A 20,436-nucleotide genomic window follows, 5' to 3' on the forward strand; every position below is an offset into this window, starting at 1 on the left:
AAAAAAATATTGATACATGCAGTTATGAATTATGTTTGTATCTTATTTGCAGATGATTCTGGGCTGCCTCCTTCTACTGTTATCAACCAAAATGACACTTTCGCCAAAGTCACTTTTAAGCCAAGTGTGGTCCAACAAGCCAGGATTGCTCAGAATGGCATTTTGGGAGATTTCATCATTAGATATGATGTCAACAGGGAACAGAGCATTGGGGACATCCAGGTAATGGGCTCATTGTTGCCATTTTGTGTTAGTTGCTTGATACTTTTAGTTAGAACGAGGATTCCAGTTCTTATCTAAGGGAGGGAGAACTTTCTGGTTCTTAGAAATTTGTTTTAACCTAAAATATGTCTCCAAGGGGACTAGGGTGTTCCCTTCCTATTTCCTGCTTCAGTAATCTGGAGAGCAAATGAAATCTGTAATGTAATTTTCCCTGCGGTGTTTTAGATGAAGTTAGAATTTTAGTTCATCTTCAATTTTAATTAAGAGAGCCTGTTCCATGGCTCATTTCCCTTTAGGTTTTATGGCTCCAGAGACAGGGTGGGAATATTAAGATGCATTAGCACGCATCCAGAATGTAGACAACTTTGATATCTCAACTTGTAAAAACCACATATTAGGAAGCAGGAATTCCAAGCGGCAAGGGCCATAGGGGGTGGATAATTAAAATTGAATTAGTCAACATAGGCGGTAAGTATTAAAGGGATGATTTTATCTTTATAAAATCTGTTTCATATGTTTCATTCATTGTAGAACTTATATAGAATCTCCATTTCAGGTAGTTTTCCTGCCTATTCCAGGCACATTTTTACTTTCTCTTCCTCCACCAGGTTCTAAATGGCTATTTTGTGCACTACTTTGCCCCCAAAGACCTACCTCCTTTGCCCAAGAACGTGGTATTTGTGCTTGACAGCAGTGCCTCCATGGTAGGAACCAAGCTCCGGCAGGTGAGTGAGGCCAACTGCCAATTTTATTCTTTCTCACTTTTGCCTGGAACCTTGATGCACTCTGTGAATAAAATTCAGTTGATGCCAAATGTCTGCTTTACCAGCCAGCTATTCCTGCCTACACAGAACCTTTCTGAACTGATGATCCAATTCAGCCATTGACATAAACTATCATTTAGGATGGTGTTTAAAAAAAAGAGAGAGAGAGAGCAGAGGGGCATGTATAGAGACACTCTGAAAAAAAGGGGACTGGAAAACTAGATAATGTGAGACAGGAATACGCTGAGAGGGACACTCAACAGCACTATTGTTGATGGAATAATTCTGTGTGGTAATCATGTCCTTTCAGAGCAATGGAAGAGAGTCATTGGCAGCCCTGTTGGCCTACCCTTAGAACAAAGAACTTCCATCTCAATAATTCAGGAGTGAAATTCTTATAGCATTTAGGATAAATGTTAAAATTCTAGGGATAGGAGGGACATTAAGGGACATGTAGTCTATGCTGAAATATTAAACTATATTGAAAATATAAGTATTAAAATTTTTTTAAAAAGCCACTGGAAAGGGCTATTCCTTATCTTGCTCTGGTATCATAAAATATCACAAATTTGCTTTTATAATATAGTTTCAACTCACATAACAGAAAACAAAAAAAGCTACTGGCTGCCAGACCAAATTATAATTCTACATTCATCAAACACTTAGTTCTCTTAGTTTTTCTATCTTAACTCATTATCTATTTTTATCAATTAATAATAAATATGTGGTTTAATAGTCCCTCATACCTCAAAAGAACCCTCTACCCTACCTCCTTCCACCCCTACATCCTATTCCACATGTAGTTGAACCTGATCTTAGCTGATAAGCTCTTGTAAATATTTTCTCTCAGTTACTACTTTGTAAGTTCTTTCCTTGGCTGTTTATATTTAAAAAATCATGTAGAATCTGTTGATTTTTTTTCTTCATGGCATCTTATTTTTCTCCACCCCAAAATAGTAAAAAATACATTCTATGCAAAAATAGGGTTTAACTCTTTTCTTTCAGAAGATTGCCAGATATAATTTCTAACTTGTATAGGAGCAAGATAACTTCGCCCTGTCAGTCAGTTCCATGTAGTTCTTCCACATCACATCCTTGTACAGAATTCAACCTGCTAACTTCTCCACTTTGATTGCTTTTCCTTCCTTTTGCATCTCTGACCTTCCATCTGGGATTACTTTTCTTTTGCCTGAAGAATACTCATCGGGGTCTTCTTAAATGTGGGTCTGCCAGTAAAGAATTCTCTTAGTTTTTGCTTGTCTGAAAATCATTTATTTCATTCTCATTCTTGACGGATATTTTTATTGGGAATGGAATTCTGCATTGACAGTGATTTTCTTTCCATTGAAGATAGATCCCATTGTCTCTGGGCTTCCATTGTTACTGTTGATAAGTCAGTAATCATATTAACTCTTGTTCCTCTAAACGTAATCTTTTATTGTTGACTGTTTTTAAGATTTTCCTCTTTATCTTAAATTTTCTGTACTTATAATATGATGATTTCAGAGATGGATTTCTTTCCTTTTTTTTTTTTCTGCCTGAGGTTGCTAGGACTTCATGAATTTGTGGATTCATGGGAAAATCCTCAGCCATTATTTTTGAAATCCCACTGGCTCACTTCTTCTGGGATTCCAGTGTTAGAAAAGTATCCTGTTTCCCTTGCTCTCTTCTATTTATTCCTACTTTTGCCTTTCCAAACTTCATTCCAAACGTATCTTACAGTTCACAGATTCTCTTTTCAGGTATGTCCAGTCTGCTCTCAAACTCATCCATTGGGTTATTTCAGTTATTGCATTTTTTAATTCTAGAATTTCCATTTGGTTCTTTTCAAATTTGTTCTGTCACTTTTTAGAATGTTTAGTTATTTCACAAAGTTTTTAATAACATTTTTTATTTTCTCGAGCATCATAAACATAGTTATTTTAAAGTCCATATCTGATCATTCCAAACTTGAGCCCCTTGGGAGCTGCTTTTATTATTTTTCTTCTCTCCTTGTGTGACTGGTCATTTATGATTGCATGATGAACATTATATTCAAACATTTGTTTTTAGAAATAGTTGAAGGCTTAGGATGATGATCTTTTCTGCTAGAGAAAGTTAGGGATGTTTTTGTCAGGTACCTGGAGGATTATAATTTGGGATCATTTTTTTTAAAGATTTCTTTACTTATTTTAGAGAGCTCGTGCAAGTGGGGAGAGGGGCAGAGCCCGCATGAGTGCAGAGCCCAATGCAGGGCTTGATCCAACAACCCTGAGGTTATGACCTGAGCTGAAATCAAGAATTGGCCACTTAACCAACTGAGCCACCCAGGCACCTCAATCTGGGATCATTTTAGTCCATTTTCAGGGCTTGGGATTTTTCTGGGCAGCCCAGATGGCTCAAAGCTGGATTGCAATCCTTTCAAGACTGGTTTATTTCTGTATAGCACAAAATGTAGAGGTTTACCAGAGCACCCATCCCTGGTGGGCTCTGGACTTCAACTTTTGACCCCCTAAGCTACTAAAGTGATGCTCAGCTTCTCAGATACTTCTTTGGCCTTGACAAACATCCTTTAGATAAAAGTGATCCCAAATGCTGAGACTGCCTCTTTAAATTTTCATCTTTCCCAGCAGCTTGAGTGACTCATATCTTTAGCCGTCTGAGTCACATCAGGCTTTAACCTCAAACCCAATCCGTTCTAGTGCCCAGGATCTTCCACTTCCAGTGGGAGAACAATCAAGAACCTTCTTACTAAACTCCCAGAAAGGTAAATCCTGCCCCAAATTGTTCAGAGAAAACCAGTGAACTAAATCAGGATCTCTTAGACTCACCATTAATGATAAAATAAAATCAGGCACTTCTTAAAAATATAGCATGGAACATTTTCACCACGGGAGGCATCATGCTAAAGGTATTACATGAATTATTGGATAAAAGAATATTTAATCTTTGTAACAATTTGGCTGGCATCCCCATTTTAATGATGGGGAAACCGAGGCTTTACACTGGTGGATAACTCAGTTAGTCAGTGGCAGGGCTGGCTCCAGAGCCCGGTCTGACTCTGAGGCCCATGCATCAAACCACAATGGCGTGGCGTCTTGGTGCAGGTTAGTGGTGTGATGGGACAGTGCTCTCGTGTACAAGGGTAGAAGGTGCCCGCGGATCCAAGGTGAGTGCAGTTTGACATCTCAAGAGCCAGTGAAGATGGATGCATTTCAGGAGGGATTTCCATGCACTGTGCAAGAGCAGTGTAACGGGAGAAGTCACTCCAGTTGCTATCCTCCCCTCCTCCCTCATTCCTGGATATTAAAATTCCATTACTTGCTGGGCACTGAAAGTCTGGCATGCAGTCTGCTGGCTTCTAAGTGACAGCACGGCCCCCTTCCAGGAGAACCACCCTGGACCAGCCAAACACATGTCAGAAGCCTCGAGGCAGTTTCTAAAGCCCGTTGCTGCCTTGGAGTGTTTGGAAAACTGCTGGTTGTTGTTGCAGCGCTCAGCTCCTCCAAGGCCACAGTGCTGAGTGAAAAGCTTGGTTGATGGTGGAACCTTATACACAACGTCATGGCCACTGGTGAAGAGGAAGATGGCTCCAAGCACAGGGCTTTCGCGGTGTGTCAACAGGCTTGGCAACATCGGACATTTGTCACAAGTCCCCTCGGCTCCTGTGAAGAATCATTCCCTGTCACACGGGGTGGTGGGGGCTGGTTCTTGGCTCCCCTCATCGTTGACGGGTCCGAAGTACTTCACTTTGCTCATCCCAGTGAAGGGCACAGGGTTGGTATTGAATAATAATTCGAACAACTGACTTATAAAGAATTGTAAGATTTTTTTAACCTTAAAATGTATTCTCCCTAAAGGGTATGTCAGTACCTGGGCACTTTCTGGTTCTGGTCCTAATCCCAGTGGGAATGAGAGCCTGGAAGCCAGGACTTGACTGGCTTAGGAACAGCGACAGAGCCTCCCGCAGGTTGCTGGTGCATGACTTTGCTTTGCTTTCTATCCCGCGAGCCTCTGTCGGCGAATCGGCTGCGAGAGAGGCTTCATGCTAGGTCAGGCAAGATTTCTGCCTCCCGATTTCAGCTTATAAAACCTCTCAGTGGGAGGAGGGGCTGAGAAGAGCCACAGAAAATGTGATCAGCATAGCCCTTTCTTTCCTGATTCCTTTCAGGTGTAAAGCCCTGGCACTAGCAAATACACGTCCTTGGGAACAGAAGGAGAATACATGTGTGAAATACGTTATTCCTCGACCAAGGTTTACATGTTCTTCTCTTCCCTTTCCCTAATCTATGTAACTAGATCTACTTTCGCTTTCATATTAAGGAACTTGGTTGAGGGACTCTCTCTGGCAACCAAGCAGAGGCTAATGGATCGTTTACCAGATGCTTTCATGCTACAACTTTCTACAGACTCGTTCCCATCATCTGTGCCATTCTGGGCTAATCCTAGATTCCCCTGGAGCTTTTGGAAGTTTGTCTTCCTTTTTCCATTGAATTTAGTCATCAGTTTTGGAGGGTAGAGAACAAGCATGATGTTTCTTATCTGTAATTGCAGATTAAAGTGAGGGGAAACGTGAACGTTGCTTGTGCTCATTCATTGGCTTACTTCATGCTCTAGGTCATCAGTTTCATCTTCATGTCCAAAATTCAGCTTCCAAGAGGCATTTGGGCATTTTATGTGCAACCCTACAGGCAAATAGCCTGTCTGTAAGCTCCATAGATTTGGGAAGCATCTTGTTTTTGGTCATTAGCGTACATATTCCCAGTGCCCAGCACTGGGCCTGACACTTAGCAGGTAATGATTTTTGCTGAAATACATACCAGCACATAAACATTAAATGCGGCGCACGCTTTTGAGTCAGAGTACGTACCATGGAGTGGCCAGTATGTACCAAGCACTTGAAACATTTTACATACATTTTTTCATTGAATCTTTCAGTAATCCAGTGAAATAGACATTGTCATCCCCTTCTTATAAACGAGAAGGTGAGGGGCAGGGAGGTGACATCACTATGCTAAATACAGAACGCTGTAAGTAGGGAAGTTCAGCATCAAGTGCAGTCTCCCCCAGCTCTTCCCTATACCATTCTTCACTGTACCATTAGACATAGACCCTAACATCAGACCATCTCTCAAGAGGACAGGCTCTACCTGTCCTCAGGGCCAAGTGATGTGATGGGGGTGAGTGCACACAGATGTCAGTTGCCCTGAGAGGCTAAGAGGCTTCAACCAGCAGCTGGTGTCATGAATGGAGCTGTTCTGCTCTGATGCATAGAATTAACTATTAGAGATTTATTATTTAACTTTAAGCACACTGTGGCCATGGACAGGGATGCAGACATCTTTCCTTTCACGATTTGGGTTGGACAGGCTGAGGGCCAGCCTGGAGACAGCAGGGGTGGGGAGAGAAGGACGACATTGGTGACTATGAGGCCCGTGTGGTCATGACCTTCATTCCAGCTGTCTTCTTCAAGAACGTGTGGATCTGCCACAGTTTGAAAGGGAAGATGTTGGAAAAACATTAGGTTGTCAAGAAAGTAGCTTTCATGTGATGGGGATCAAAGGAAGGGCAGCCTGAGTGTCAGTGAGCGGCCAGGAAGACTGCCAGACAAGGCCAGCGAGCCCAGAGGGCATCAGGCGAGTAGTGACCTGGTTAGAGGAGACAGCTACCTGAACAAGTGAAGGAGCTCAGGCAAGGAGGATGCAGGAAGGCCAAATGAGATCGTGTCTCGGAAATATGGAGGGTCTCAGAGATAGGCACTATATGGCTCTCGAACGAATAAAAATGGATGGTGGAAGGTTTGGGTTCTCCTGCTTACCCTTTCAGGCTATAGGCCTTGTTGTAAACATCTGAAAGCATGGCTTCAGCTAATAATAAGAATGTCTAGCTTCCCCCATCCGGTTTTCTAGAACAAGGGTCATCAAACTTTTTCAGTGGCGACAGATAGTGAATATCTTCAGCTTTGCAGACTACATGGTCTCTGTCCTGCTCAGGTGCGCTGCCTAGCACAGAGACAGACACAGGCCAGCCACAGGCCATCTGCACAGAAGAAACAACGGGCAGCAGGCTGGATTTGGCCCGCAGGCCATCGTTTGCTGACCCCTGGTCCGCAGGGATGACTAATGGGCAGGGCTAGAGATAATTCCAATTGGTACTATTTATTCTCGTCTACTGAGCTGCTCTTGTCCAAACATGGCCACCAGCAGATGCGTGGGTCAGAAATACATTGCAAAACAGAGATCTGGGGCTTCGGGCAGGGGACAGAAGGCAGTGGGGAAAATGTGTTTTTGACTCTGACTCAGAATATGAGGAAATAATTGATGGACAGAGGGCACAGTATTCTTTCCCCTAGGTCACAACTGAAAACTTGGATTTTTTATTTCAGAAAGATTCGCCCCTCCACAAAGATGATATCATTTTAAATAGGTTGGAGGTACCCATTTAAAAAATTTTTGTTGAGGCAGTTAAGATTTACCCAAATGAGGCCACGTTTAAAAAGTTCTGAGGCTCTCTGAATGAAGGCGCTGTGTGGCTCCCATACAAAGAAAAAGTGAACAAGCTAGAGCTCTGAGTTGTCCCCCACGATCCATTTAGGGGGTAGCCCTCCTAGTCAGCATCTGATGGCACGGTCCTGGTGTCACCAAAAAGCCTAGCTTCTGCTTTCTGGCGTCCTAATTTTGTACTCAAGTCTCTCAGATCAGCAGACTTTCTCTGTAAAGGGCTGGGGAGGGCCCAAAAGGAAACTTGCTACAAGTAACAAGGAGATAAATTGCACAAGATAACACATGTGGGAGTCGTAACAGGGATTGCCCACCCACGCCTGGTGGAATGCCTCAGCACTGCCCCTGCCCCATAGTGCGGCAGCCCCCTTCCCTCCTGCAGGACGCCCGACTCGGCCTCCCGATCCCATCTTGGCTTTGGCTGCACACTCCAGATTCTCAAGGAATGAGACAAATATTGATTATATGCCATGGGAGAGGTATTGGCAGAGGGGATACAAAGATAAATACGACAGAACATTTTCTCTTGAGGCACCCGGGGAGAAGCGAAGTCACGCGACGGTTGTATGCAGAGCACTCCCTGTGGTAGAGATGTGTGTATGGTCTGGTCATGGCACAGAGCGGGCGCCCATCAGTCCTTTGTAGGAGTGGAGAAGGGGATTGTGGACTTTTCAGAGCAGGGGTAGTGGAGCCTTAAAGGTCTTTTAGAAGTTAGTCAAGTTGGTGGGGTGGGAACGGATAGAGGAGCCAAACAGAGGGGGATGGATAGCATGTGCAAAGCATGGAAGCAAGAGAAAACATGTGTACTGGAGAAGCCTACTTAAATCACTCTAATTAAGGACCTCAGAAAAAAGAAAATGAAAACAGAGGGGGAGGCAAACCATTAAGAGACTCCTAGCTGTAGGAAACAAACTGAGGGTTGCTGTAGGAAACAAACTGAGGTTTGCTGTAGGTGGGGTGATGGGCATGAAGGAGGGCACGTGATAGAATGAGCACTGGGTGTTCTATGCAACTGATGAATCACGACCTCTAACTCTGAAACTAATGATATACTATATGTTGATTAAATGGAATTTAAATTTAAAAACAAATTTTTAAAAGGACCTTAGACTTTTGCTGGAGAAAAGAAATATGCAACAATCACATGTTCATCAAACCAACATGTCACATAGACAGTGGAAAGAATTTTAGGGACAATAAAGAGTTTGAAGTAGTCAACAAAAGATTAATGACAGAGGTGACATAGAAACTAGTCCTTAAAGATGCAACACAGTTTTCTTTTTTTTTTTTTTAAGATTTTATTTATTTATTTGAGAGAGAGAGAGAGAGTGCATGAGTGGGGGGAGGGGGAGGGGTAGAGGGAGAGGGAGCAGGAGACTCCCTGCTGAGCAGGGACTTGATCCCAGGACCCCAGGATCATGACCTGAGCCAAAGGCAGACGCTTAACCAACTGAGCCATCCGGGCGCCCCTAGGGCACAGTTTTCTTGACAGGAAAGGAGGGAGTGAATTCTTGGCTGAGGAAAAACATGAAAAAAGTCATGAAGCAAGAGTGAATATGCCATTGTGGAAAGTGGGGCTTAGAGCCTGAGACCCTTGCATAAAGCTGGTTCCTTTGAAGGACAGCCCTGTTGGTGGAACAGTGGGCAGAGGGAAACTCCTCTAGCTCTCCAGAATGAGTCCCCTTCTGCAAATAAGGATAAGTGTTACCAAACTCAGAAGAAAAAGTAACCAAGCCCCAAGAATGAAATTCACCTGGTTTTAGAATCTCTTCCCTCCTGCAACCAGAATCTCACTTTCCAGTCTCACAGTGTTAAGAGTATGGGAAGATGGAAGAGACACAGGGATGTCATTGCTCTCCCTGCCTGGTGGGGGATGACTCCCCTTCCTGTAAATAATTTCTTGTGGATACCATGTAGGTGTGCTGATATGCCGTGTTTACTTGCTAACTGTTCCACTGTTTGATATCTAGCATAGCTTTTTCTCAGCCTCCCCAATCTTTCTGTTATGTTCTCAGTGTTTGTCAAGGCACATCCCCGGAGATTTATAGCGAGGGCATAAGGTGGACCCATGCCAGGGAAATGGGAATCATGAGAACTCACATGTAGGAGAAAGTTGAATGAGTCAAAGGGCAGTCAAAGAGTCAGACGCCAAAAAAAAATCTATAGAATGAAACAGGCAGGGCTCCAGAATCCAAACATGCAGTTGGGCAATATAAACTTAACAATTTAGACCAGGCACGGGGGGACTGAGGATTCAGTCATGTCGATCAGTAGGTGTGTCAGAACATGGATGAAGGACACCAGTTACAAAGGAGACGTGTAAAAGTAGGTGAAAATCTCTTGGTCAGCATCCTCTTATTTACTTCCTGTCAGAGCAGGAAGCCACACCTGCGGATGGCCACGGGGAGTCTACAGATAGAGGTGGTAGGGCTGCATCCTTGGCCAGGGTGAGAAATGTGGGATCAACACTGAGAGCAAATCCTGAGGAGTATTAACCTGACCTATGAAGAGAAGTGAAAAAATAATCTGTTTTGAGTCTTGAGTTATTTACACATAAAGCATGAAAAATGGATGTGCTTAATCTCTAAAAAATCAAAGATGTTAATGTTATTGGCAGAGAGCCTTTTAGAAAAATGTACAACGACATTATTAGGCAAATGTTTCATACATTTGTCAAAAAAAAGTCCAAACATTAGGTAATGAATCTTAACATTAGCCAGAGCATTAACATGAGAGATCATTTACTTCTCAAGTTAGATTAAGGTTATTCAAACACAAAGACTCGTGAAATGTGGTTATGTTTATATTGCAAAGGATATTCTAATATCTAAACCTATTCAGACCTTTTTTTTTTATTTTGATTAAGGCTGAATTTAGCCAGAATTTAGTGTTTAACAAACATTTTCTTTTAGATCCAGTCCTGAAGTAATACCTATATTTAGGCTAAGAAGGTGTTTTTCTCTATGAAATAACCACCACTTTATATTTTTATACAGATCAGGCAAAAGCGTAAGTAATTAGGTATCAGAACAGAGCTGCTGTATATAACCTCACACACTACTGCACTGAAAGAGCATTTGAAATTAGAATCCAAACAGTAAAGAAAATTACAGCGTAAAATCATACACTTTTAAATACAGCAATCGTACAATTTTGCTTAATTTAATATTCCATTCTTACTAGTATGAGCATTAAAATGTAGAGACCAAAGAAATAGTGTTTTCTACGTTTACTCCTGGGTGAAATTTCAAGTTACTATTTAGCATCTACTAAACTTTGAAAGCATTAGAAGATGTGATGACTTCTATTCCAAATTTTCCATTTATATAAAGCCAACTTCTAGTTTCTACTCTTTTTGTAAAGAACATATTGGCCACTAGAAAAAGAGTTTTAGCTTCTTCCAACAAGATTCCTCAAATCTGACCAAGACACTTTTTTTCAATACTTTGTTTCTTATATTATAGTTTGGAATTTTTATTTTTAATGTAAATTATATAATGAGGTTGGTTTTAGGGAATATTTGTGGCAGAGAGGTGACAAGAGGCATTGTGTGATCACTGATTTCCTTTGTGAGTTGACAGAACCTCCTGAGCGGTCCTTATATTGTAATCAGTGGAGTAACATTATTTTTCAATGTTTTGGTGTCTTCTCTGAAACCAGTCTGTGGCTAGGTTTTTTTTTTGGTTGTTGGTGTTGTTTTAAGTGTAACAATGATATAGACTTGAATATGTTATGGAGAAACAGTCTTTCTTACTCAATTTGCCTTGCTCCTAAAGTTGGGATTAAAAACAAAAAAATCCGATAATTTCATGGGTCAGTCACAGTAAGATTTCAGGAAACTTTCCTTCGAATCATTGAAAGACTTGTAGTGTATAAATATAATGTTTTCTTGCCTCTTACGGATTTTTGGTGATCTTGAAATACCGTGGCCTTAAAATAGTCCCCCTGCAGCATAACTGATACCGTGGACTGCAACTTCTGCTGGCACCTCATGGTTACTGTGATCTTGACCATGATCCTGACTCCAGGGAGACTTGGGACAGCACCATGAGTGGAAGCCTGTGGAGTGTGCAGACAGATGCTGGGATGGCTGATGCATCGAGTCTCCTGCTGCAGGCTTACGCACCTTAAGGTTGCTGGGAGGATCTGATGTTGCCAACTTTCATGGAGTCACAGACTCTTTTTTTTTTTTTTAAGAGGGGGGCAGGAGGAGAGGGATAGAATCCCAAACAGAATCCCTGCTGATCATGGAGGCTGTCTCGGGGCTTGATCCCATGGCCCTGAGATTATGACCTAAGCTGAAACCAAGAGTCGGATGCTTAACCCACTGAGCCACACAGGCGCCCCTGAGTCAGACTTTTTTAATTGTGTCTGTCCCTTTGCATAGAAGGACTACAAGGACATACTGCCACCCAGGTAGTGAGGGTTTCCCCCTGCGGGCTAACAGGAGGACTGTATAAATATGCTTCCCCCTTCTCCCCATTACCCGTACCCACCTAGGGAAGGGAGAAGGCTGACCCATAGCCAGACGTAGTCCATTTCCTGGTGTTCTCTCTCCGAAATTTAAGGCTGTTTTCATGGTGTGTATCTGTTGATCACAATTCTCGTTTGTGGCCCAAGGAGACGTGAGAAGGACTTAGGTCTCTTTGTGGGATTTTTTAAAGCTGTTTATCATAGGCGCCTTTTCTCTTGAGTTCATTCAAAGGACCATGTGGAAAAATGAAAGGGAAAATGTGCACTTCTTGGTAAACATTTTAAAATGAGGCAAGTGATAGCAGTGCTTAGGAGAACAGCACGACCATTCTGCTGAGAACATAGAATGGCTAATATCTACTACCCTTGAACTTGGATTTCATCTATGATGTCATGGCTCCCCTTGTAAGATGCCCAAGAACCCAGACTTTGTGGCACAAAAGGCCTTTTGTGTCAGAGTTATTTCCTGTCGAGTGTGATTTGGTGCAGACACAGAAATATTTGAGATAAGCTGCGTCATTGGGAACCCTGATGGAAGTGGTCCCAAGGGTGGGCAGGCAGCTGGGTTTGTCACGGGCTCCGCTGACATTTCACTCGGAGGGTCTTATTGTACAGTGCCTCCCTGCTTGTGAAATGTTGAATGGTCATTCACGACCAGTGGAATGCTCACCCGCTTGAGGGCCTGTGCCAAGAGCCTGCAGCTGCGAGGGTTCCGTTTTGTCGGGAAGGGGGAGAGGAAGTGTCCATCCCTTGCCCTAGTTTACTGCAGGGACCCCAAGTGCACGGGCCAGAGCTGCCTCCTGGACACTCCCCTCCCTGGTCGTGGCGCTGCCGAGGGGCGGCATGCATTAATCCCAGGGACCCGGCTCTGCCCTTTCAATGGACACCATCAGAAGACACCATACACGTCTCGTTCCTGAAGCTCCACAACGGGGGACCGTAGCCAACCACACTGAATGAATGGAGATCCTGAAACAGAGAGTTTATTTGTAGTTATTTATATCTACCTTGTTCCTGAAGGTACTTCAATTTAAGGACAGAGATGAAAAGACTAACTTAAGAATAACCCCAAGGCAGAGCTGAAATTAACTTCTAAGGCATTGTTTTCAAAGGAAATGCTTCCTCCTTCTCACCTAAGGAAAGTACACATGAAATTGTTTTAAGCAGAGAACGGTCCCCATTCTTCGCTGTTCTTGATAGCTAGGACTAAAAGGCATCTTTAATGATCTGGCAGGCCAAGGTGCTTCCTCATGACCTGGATAGTAAGAAATATGTCCTTTTATGTTATTAATTGTATTTGTGGACCTTCCATCTTTCTTCAGGCCAGACACCATCTGGAATGTTCTGGTCTGTACGCGGACCAGTGTCTGCCCTGTCTGATCAGCAGGGAACGTGTGGGAGCCCATGTCTGTGGAGGGGCGCCTCCAGGAACTGCTCCCCCCAACAGAGGAGATGCATGGCTCTGGGGCTGGCCGATCTCTAAGAATTCTCTCCTCCTCCTCAGCCACGTCCCCCTGTGCTCCTTACATTTCTCTCCCTCTGCACAGGGGATGGTCTTCCTGCCTCTTCCCGATCGCCCTCTCTCCCCAAGACTCACTGATTCCTCCCCAACAGGCTGACCACCTGGTAGTTGCATACGGTACCCCGAACCTCTCTTCCCAAGAAAGCCCCGTCCTCGTCCCCGACAATAAACATGAACGGTGTTGACACGCTGGAAGTACTCTGATGATCGCGAAGACTGAGGGTAGCTTGTCAATGCCAGACATCCAGCCGCCCTCACTAATCACACACAACCACCAGTTGTATTCATCTCCACAGAAACTCTGTACAAAGTACATAATCATACATTGTATGTGCCTATTTTAAAAGGTCTCCAAGGAGGACATTTGCACAGTCTCCGGTGGTCACCTAGTAACAATTTCAGGGCATCCTCACTCCAGGTGGTGTGTCTTGGGGTTTACCTGTCTCTAGCAGGCAGGCTTCTTCCTAGTGTGCAAGGGCAGTAAGTGGGGCTTTGGGGGCGGGGAAGAAGGCCAAGGAACATGGCTTGCTGGGACATCCAGGGTCTTTCCCTTTAGGTCACATTCATTGGAAGAGGGCCCTGGGGGAGAGGTGGTAACTATCGTTGTCCATCCGCATGCACTGGAAGAGTCAACTGGTCTTCTCCATTGTCATCCTCCAGGCCCTTAAGGGTTTAGACCAGCCCCTCTCCTGTGACACCTCTTTGCCTCCAGGGTAGTTCAGGCCTTCAGACTGCACATTCTCTGCCTTTCCGGGCTTCCTCTGATCTTTCTGGAATGTGCTTACCCTGTTCTCTGGATTGTACTCTTGGGAAGTCTGGCGAGGTTGGTGTTCATCTTCAGCATGTAAACACAGTTCACAGAAACATCAGCTGAAGTCCACTCACATTTACTCTCCTATCTGGACCTTCTGCTTGCCTTGTAAGCCTTCCAAGAATGCGGAGCGCCCAGGGCTGTCAGCCCATCTAAGGGGAGAGCAGGAACCCACAGAGCAATCAAGGATGGTGCTGGCTGCAGGCAGTGGTCACAGCTTCTCCCCAGGCCCCTGGGGCGGGGGGGGAGGGGAGGCCATCCAGAAGGTCCCAATGCAACTGGAAACGGAGCCATGTGAGCCCACTGGCCTGCCCGCCTTCAGTGCACGTGAGAATACGCTGCAGCTGTGGCCTTACAAGGTCCTAAGAAACCTGTAGTTGCCGAGTGAAGGGGAGGAGGGTGGAGAGGCTAGAACTCTTCCTAAAGCAGAGCATCCATCACAACGGGAGGAAAACAGCCGCCGAGAAGCCAGGCGGGCTCCTCTCGAGGTCATTGGCGCACGTTATAAGGATCCCTAAGGATGTCAGCAGCTGAACAAAGCCCCGCCTCCCGACAAGCTGCCCCTTGTCCAAGCCCGAAGCCAGCCGGTGGTGCCTGGCCAGCTCCGAGCTCCCGTGGAGAGCAGCGCGAGCATTTCCCAGTGCCTGCCTTGGGCCTGGGCTCCCAGTGGGGCCGTCTCAGGGACGGCTGTCAGCTGTGGTCCTGTCGCCTCACAGCTGCAGGCCTTCAGGCCTCCCAGAGGTCTAGGCTGCGGGGCCGGGATGAGGCTGGGCCTGGCCGATGCTCACGCCGGGCTTGTGTGGGCTCCGAGTGGAAGGAAGGGTGAGGAGTCGGAGTCCTGCCAGCTTCCTGGCTGACACCGGGTCAACGCTTAGGGCACTCCCCCCACATCTGTTTAATGTAGTTATCTGATGGATTTTTACTCCAACATGATCTAGCAGTCAGTTCTGTTTCCTACCCATCGTCCTTCTCAGGATTATCTTTCCGAGGTTCTCAAGGGTGGGGGCTGGTGTCTCTGACTTCCTTTGTATTCGGGAAGTATTTGGCATTCCACACACCTCTCTCTCTCTCTCCCTTTCCTTCCCTCCCTCCCTCTCCCTCTCTCTCTCATTTACTCATTCAACTCACTTGTCTTCGCTGCCTTCCACAATGCCCTTCCTAGTCTTCCAAGCTATGCGGTTCCTTTTACCCTCCTATTCCTGCTTCCCTGTGAAGTCTTCTCATACCGCTGCAGCAGCCCCGCCCCGTGTTCTCATTCTCTTTTAAATTCTTGGGGTGTTTATTATTTATACCTCTAGTCTTACAATTCGTAAAATGTGTATGCACTCATTCGTTCACTGAACCGTCTACGCCCCCCGTGTGTCGGGCACTCTCCTGTGCACAGGGTGATATGAAGATGACTGGAAGCTGCTGGCCAAGAACTTGCAGTACGGTCAGGGACAAAGATAAAAGGCAAATAATCACGACTGGGTCATTATGCACTTTATAACCCGAGTATTTTGAGGGCAGTGCTAGCCTAGAGGAGAGAGGATCAGCTCTCTTTGGAGGAGTTAGGAAAGGTTTCAGATGGAGGCCATAGCACATCAGCTGGGTTTTGAAGAGTGAGTAGGAGCTTGTCAGGTGACAAATGGGCGTCAGGCAGAGGAAAAGAACCTTCCATCACCGCTATGACGGTATGGAGGCCTGAGAGAGCAAGACTTGCAGCAGCCTGTGACACTTCAGATGTTAAAGCCCCCATTTGTGATTGTAACATGTTCACGCCAGTGTTTTTCCAGCTAGAGGACAGAGCTCCTTGGACATTTATCCAAGTCCCTTTACATCTCAGGCACTTAATATTAACCCCAGTATTGCTCCCCGCGTGCAGTTTCCAAGCCAGGAGACGTGAGGATGAAGGTGATCAGCTGTGACCCATTTTGCTTCTGTGTTGGTTTAGACCAAGGATGCCCTGTTCAGGATTCTCCACGACCTCCGACCCCAGGATCATTTCAATATCATTGGATTTTCCAACCGCATCAAAGTGTGGAAGGACCATTTGGTGTCGGTGACTCCGGACAATGTGAGAGACGGCAAAGTCTATATTCACCACATGTCGCCCACTGGAGGTAAATACGAGACCTTGTTTTCTTGTTGCCTTTGACGTGATAATAAGCGAGTAGCTAATTTTCTGCCAGGAGACGAGGATTTGAAAGTTGAAGCCAATCACAGGAAAGGAGATAAAGGTGAGAGCTTTCCCAGAAGCTTATGTTTCTCTGAACACCAAGTCTGGAAATTCTCGTCTTCCAGGTCCCGAACTGATGGTCAAGTAAGTTAGGGGGGAAAATACTTGATAGGTTTTGGAGCCTTTCGTGGTTTATCTCATGGATCCGAACAATGAAGCTGTTTTTGGAAATTGCTCTTGGGTGAGGAATCAAAGCCAGAGATGGTTCGGTGTTTTGTGTGTTTGAATGTTTGCACCTTGGGGGGCAGCAGGGGGGACGGCGCTGCTGAACCATCAGCCTCTCGGCAGGGCTGCGCCAGCAAGTAGAGCATGCATCCCCGGTGGCCAGGGAGATGCTGTGCTTGGAGAAGTGTGATGGGCTCTGAGTCTTTGCACACTTGGCTTGGGTATGGTCCCCTGGGGAGAGTGCGGAGGATGGAAAAGGTCCCCCAGGGTTCTAGGGAGAGGAGAGAATCAGAACAGAACATTACCTAGCCGTGCTGGAGGCAGGTTCCTTCAGCGCAGGATGTGGGGCTTACTCTCGCTGCTCTCTGTTTCCAGTACAGTGGACCCATGACAGGTGCGCAGTGCGGGAGCGTGTATGGAAGCTCATCTAGACTCCCTCTGCCCCTTCTACAAGGGCCTTTACAGAGATGCCGTCTTCTGGGGCTATTGTCTTGGTTAATTCTAATTTGGTTATTGGGGAACATATAAAACATCCAGTTCAGTTTTCTGCTGGCATTTTTCCTCTTCCGTCCATGTATTATTTTCTTTCCAAGATGAAGCTGTGATTTCCCAAATGAACTTTATTTAGAACTTGATTTTGCTTGGATGGAACTCTGACATGGGATTTCCTACTGGTCTCCACAACAGTGTGGTCTAGGGACTGATTTACTGGTTAATGAGAGAGAGAAAAGATTGGATATAATAATATGGGAGAAAGTTGACAAGATCGTCAAGTCCTCGAGGGAGGAAACTCTTCTTCATCTTTGTATGACCCCTGGTTCTCAGCACAGGTCCTGACGTGTATAGCTCGTGCTCAATGAGTATTTGTTCAATTAAACGTTATTTCAGTGGCATTACTCATTACTAGAACAGTGTGTGTGTGTGTGTGTGTGTGTGTGTGTGTGTGTGTTGGCAGAGGGTGTGGGGATAAAGCTTTAGGAAACAGCTGATGTGTATTATGTTCTTTTGGAATCTACACCTTAGAAACCTAATTAGTTTCCTTTACTTTTCTCTCAGCATTTCATCACCCCAAGCTCTGCAGTGAACAGAAGGTCAGTCTGTTCCTCTCAGAGAAGGGGAATGGTAGGGTTGGAGCATAGGTTCTGAAGCCAGATTGTCTGGATCTGAAGCTAGCCCCACCATCTATAAGCCATTGGCTATGTCCGTGCCCAAGTTTACTCATCTCACATGTGGACGATAACATTGTTGTGATGAGGATGAAATCAGTTAAAATATCTGAAGTGCTTACAACAGTGGCTGCCACATGGGAAGTCCTCTTTCAGAGTCAGACATAGCCATTTTCACCCATGTAGTCCCTCTTGCTGGTGCACTTGGGTCCTCTGTTGACCCGGGGGGCTCTCGGCAGGATGGCTGGGGCAGCTCTGTGGGGGTCTCCCTGTGGAGCGTGCCCCCCCTGTTCTTAAGAGCATGGGACATGCCCTGGCCTCGCACAGGCTTGATTGCACGCCCCGCTGTGCCTTGGTGCCTGGTACTAGGAAAGCTAAGTCTGTCCCTTTGCCTGGGCTCCCCTTGGCCTTAAAGTGGAATAAAAAATTTGGCACCATTGCCAACTTCTCGATTAAAGGGAAAATAAACATCTGCCTTTTTGTCCGGGCTCATACATCCAGAGGTCAGCTGAAACTAGGCTGGGCATTCAGAAAGGCAAATTAATGAGCCCAAAGAAATGGTAGATACTGTTTCAGCTGTAACTTTCCCTTACGTTCAGAATCTGTGTGCATCTCCGAATTCTCAGTGTGTTTGCACAGACTAGACGTGTATTTTTTTTTTTTTTTTTTTTAGCCAGAAATTCTGGAGAATGTGAAACAATGGGGAGAAATCACCTGGTTCGCTCAAACATGGTACATTTTGCGGGTAGATAAAAATCACTCCAGACTGGGTGATGGATTGTGGTGATGGGTATACAGCTTTATAAATTTACTAAAAGTAATTAAGTGTGTACCTAAAGTGAGTGCCCTTTCTTTCCCCCTGGGACTCGCCCTCCCTCCAGATTCCTCTACCTAACCCCCTCCTGCCCTTTGCAAAGCTAGGCCCAGGAAAGGAGTAGGAGCAATTGATGCTAAGGTACTGAAGATTTCTAAGCCAGGGTGCCGTCAGATGCATTCAGGAGAAGGGCCATACAGTGGGATAATTCCAGGCCTTTCCCATTCATTTAGCAAACCCTTACCAAGTGTCTAGATAGGCTGGCATCACCCTGTAGGTCCAGGTGACTTCTTTCCCCATGCACGTCCTCCTGCTACCGCTTGAACGGTGGTGGGTAAAGCATCACCCTGACCGTGCGCCCAGGTGAAGGAGGCGGGCACACAGGCTTGAGCGGGGGTGCATTTTGGTGTTCCCCAGGCACAGACATCAACGGGGCCCTGCAGAGGGGCATCAAGCTGCTCAACGACTATGTGGCCCACAACGACATCGAAGACCACAGCGTGTCCCTCATCATCTTCCTGACCGATGGGAAGCCCACTGTTGGGGAGACCCACACCCTCAAGATTCTCAACAACACCAAGGAGGCCGCCCGAGGCCAAATCTGCATCTTCACCATCGGCATCGGGAATGACGTGGACTTCATGTTGCTGGAGAAACTGTCACTGGAGAACTGTGGCCTCACACGGCGAATTCTTGAGGAGGACGACGCGGGCTCGCAGCTCATCGGGTCCGTACATCTGTCCTCTCGAGACAGGGAGACTGGGGCTCTCAGAAGGGGATGGAGGGTGGTGGGGTCATAACTCAGTACACTGGGAGACGTCCTAAGGGGTGTTTAACCCAGGTCGATCTGGTTCCGATGCTGGGCCCTGCTTTGTGACTAGGCAAAACTGAAGCCAGTGTTACTCACTTTCCTCATCTGTAAAATGAGGATTATGGTCGGTTGACAACTGAGTGACAAAACCAGTGGCAAGTATTGTCAGGATGGCTGTTGCATGTTAGGTGTTCAGTTAGCTTGTCGTCTTCTCGACACTTCTAGCATAGTTGCTGGTACACTGTCTAGTGTGTTTGCGTTAATTCAGCTGAGGTGTACGTAGGAGACGTAGTGCTGTCTCCATTTTGTGTCCTGGTTAAAACCGGCCGCTGATTCTCTTACTGTTTTGAGGTGGAGAAGAAACTAGCTCTTAGGTTTTCTAATTCCGTTTGGAGCCTTCCCACAGCTGTCATGTTGCCAAACACAGAGTATGACTTCGCTGTTGATTTGAGGAAGTGCTGACTCTCCGTTTGACGTGATGTGCTTGGTTCTTCTTTACAGCATGTATAGTAGATACTTCAAAGGAAAAGTGAGGTTTGGGTAGATTCGCAGCTGTTTAACAGCCATATTCAAGGAATATGCATTCTAATTGGAGGTCTCTAAGGTGGGCAGTAAAGGTGGCTCCTTGGTATGAGGATAGCCACCGTTCTCCCAGCCCCCAGGATTTCGGTCAAAGATTTAAATAAAAAGACAGATTTGCTTCCCACATTTTCAAAATTATTCAAAACTATATTCAAAGAGGCAGAATCTATTGCACTGTATATTAAGATTTAATAACGCTCTCAAAAACAAAAGCAATGACATTGAAACAAACCAACCACTGTCATATTACCAAAACCATCATCCATACCCAGCATTTATCGAGAACTTATGATGCGCCAGGCTTTCCTGCATCTGTTGTCTCTGGCGAGCTTCACAGAAAGCCTAGGAGCAGGTATAGTAGGATCCAAGCAAAGCTGCCATGCAGATGACCCTCTCCTGTAACGTCTGG

At 45.5% G+C, this 20,436-nt stretch overlaps 1 protein-coding gene across 2 annotated transcripts in view; it reads left to right on the plus strand.

The window, feature by feature from the left end:
- Nucleotides 1-20,436, plus strand: part of ITIH5 (inter-alpha-trypsin inhibitor heavy chain 5) — an 83,918-nt gene that overhangs the window by 49,155 nt on the left and 14,327 nt on the right. For both annotated transcript variants that reach the window (XR_010411716.1, XM_064592087.1), the window contains exons 6-9: nucleotides 53-222; nucleotides 831-947; nucleotides 16,205-16,373; nucleotides 19,052-19,361. Coding sequence is in view for 1 of the 2 variants with exons in the window: in XM_064592087.1 (XP_064448157.1) it covers nucleotides 53-222; nucleotides 831-947; nucleotides 16,205-16,373; nucleotides 19,052-19,361 (766 nt within the window). In the remaining variant the exon portion in view is untranslated. The remainder of the gene's footprint in view (nucleotides 1-52; nucleotides 223-830; nucleotides 948-16,204; nucleotides 16,374-19,051; nucleotides 19,362-20,436) is intronic.

Source organism: Mirounga angustirostris, unplaced genomic scaffold, assembly GCF_029215605.1.
Source record: "Mirounga angustirostris isolate CCGP_5_RB_7025 unplaced genomic scaffold, mMirAng1.0.hap1 SCAF_5, whole genome shotgun sequence".
Taxonomy (NCBI): domain Eukaryota; kingdom Metazoa; phylum Chordata; class Mammalia; order Carnivora; family Phocidae; genus Mirounga; species Mirounga angustirostris.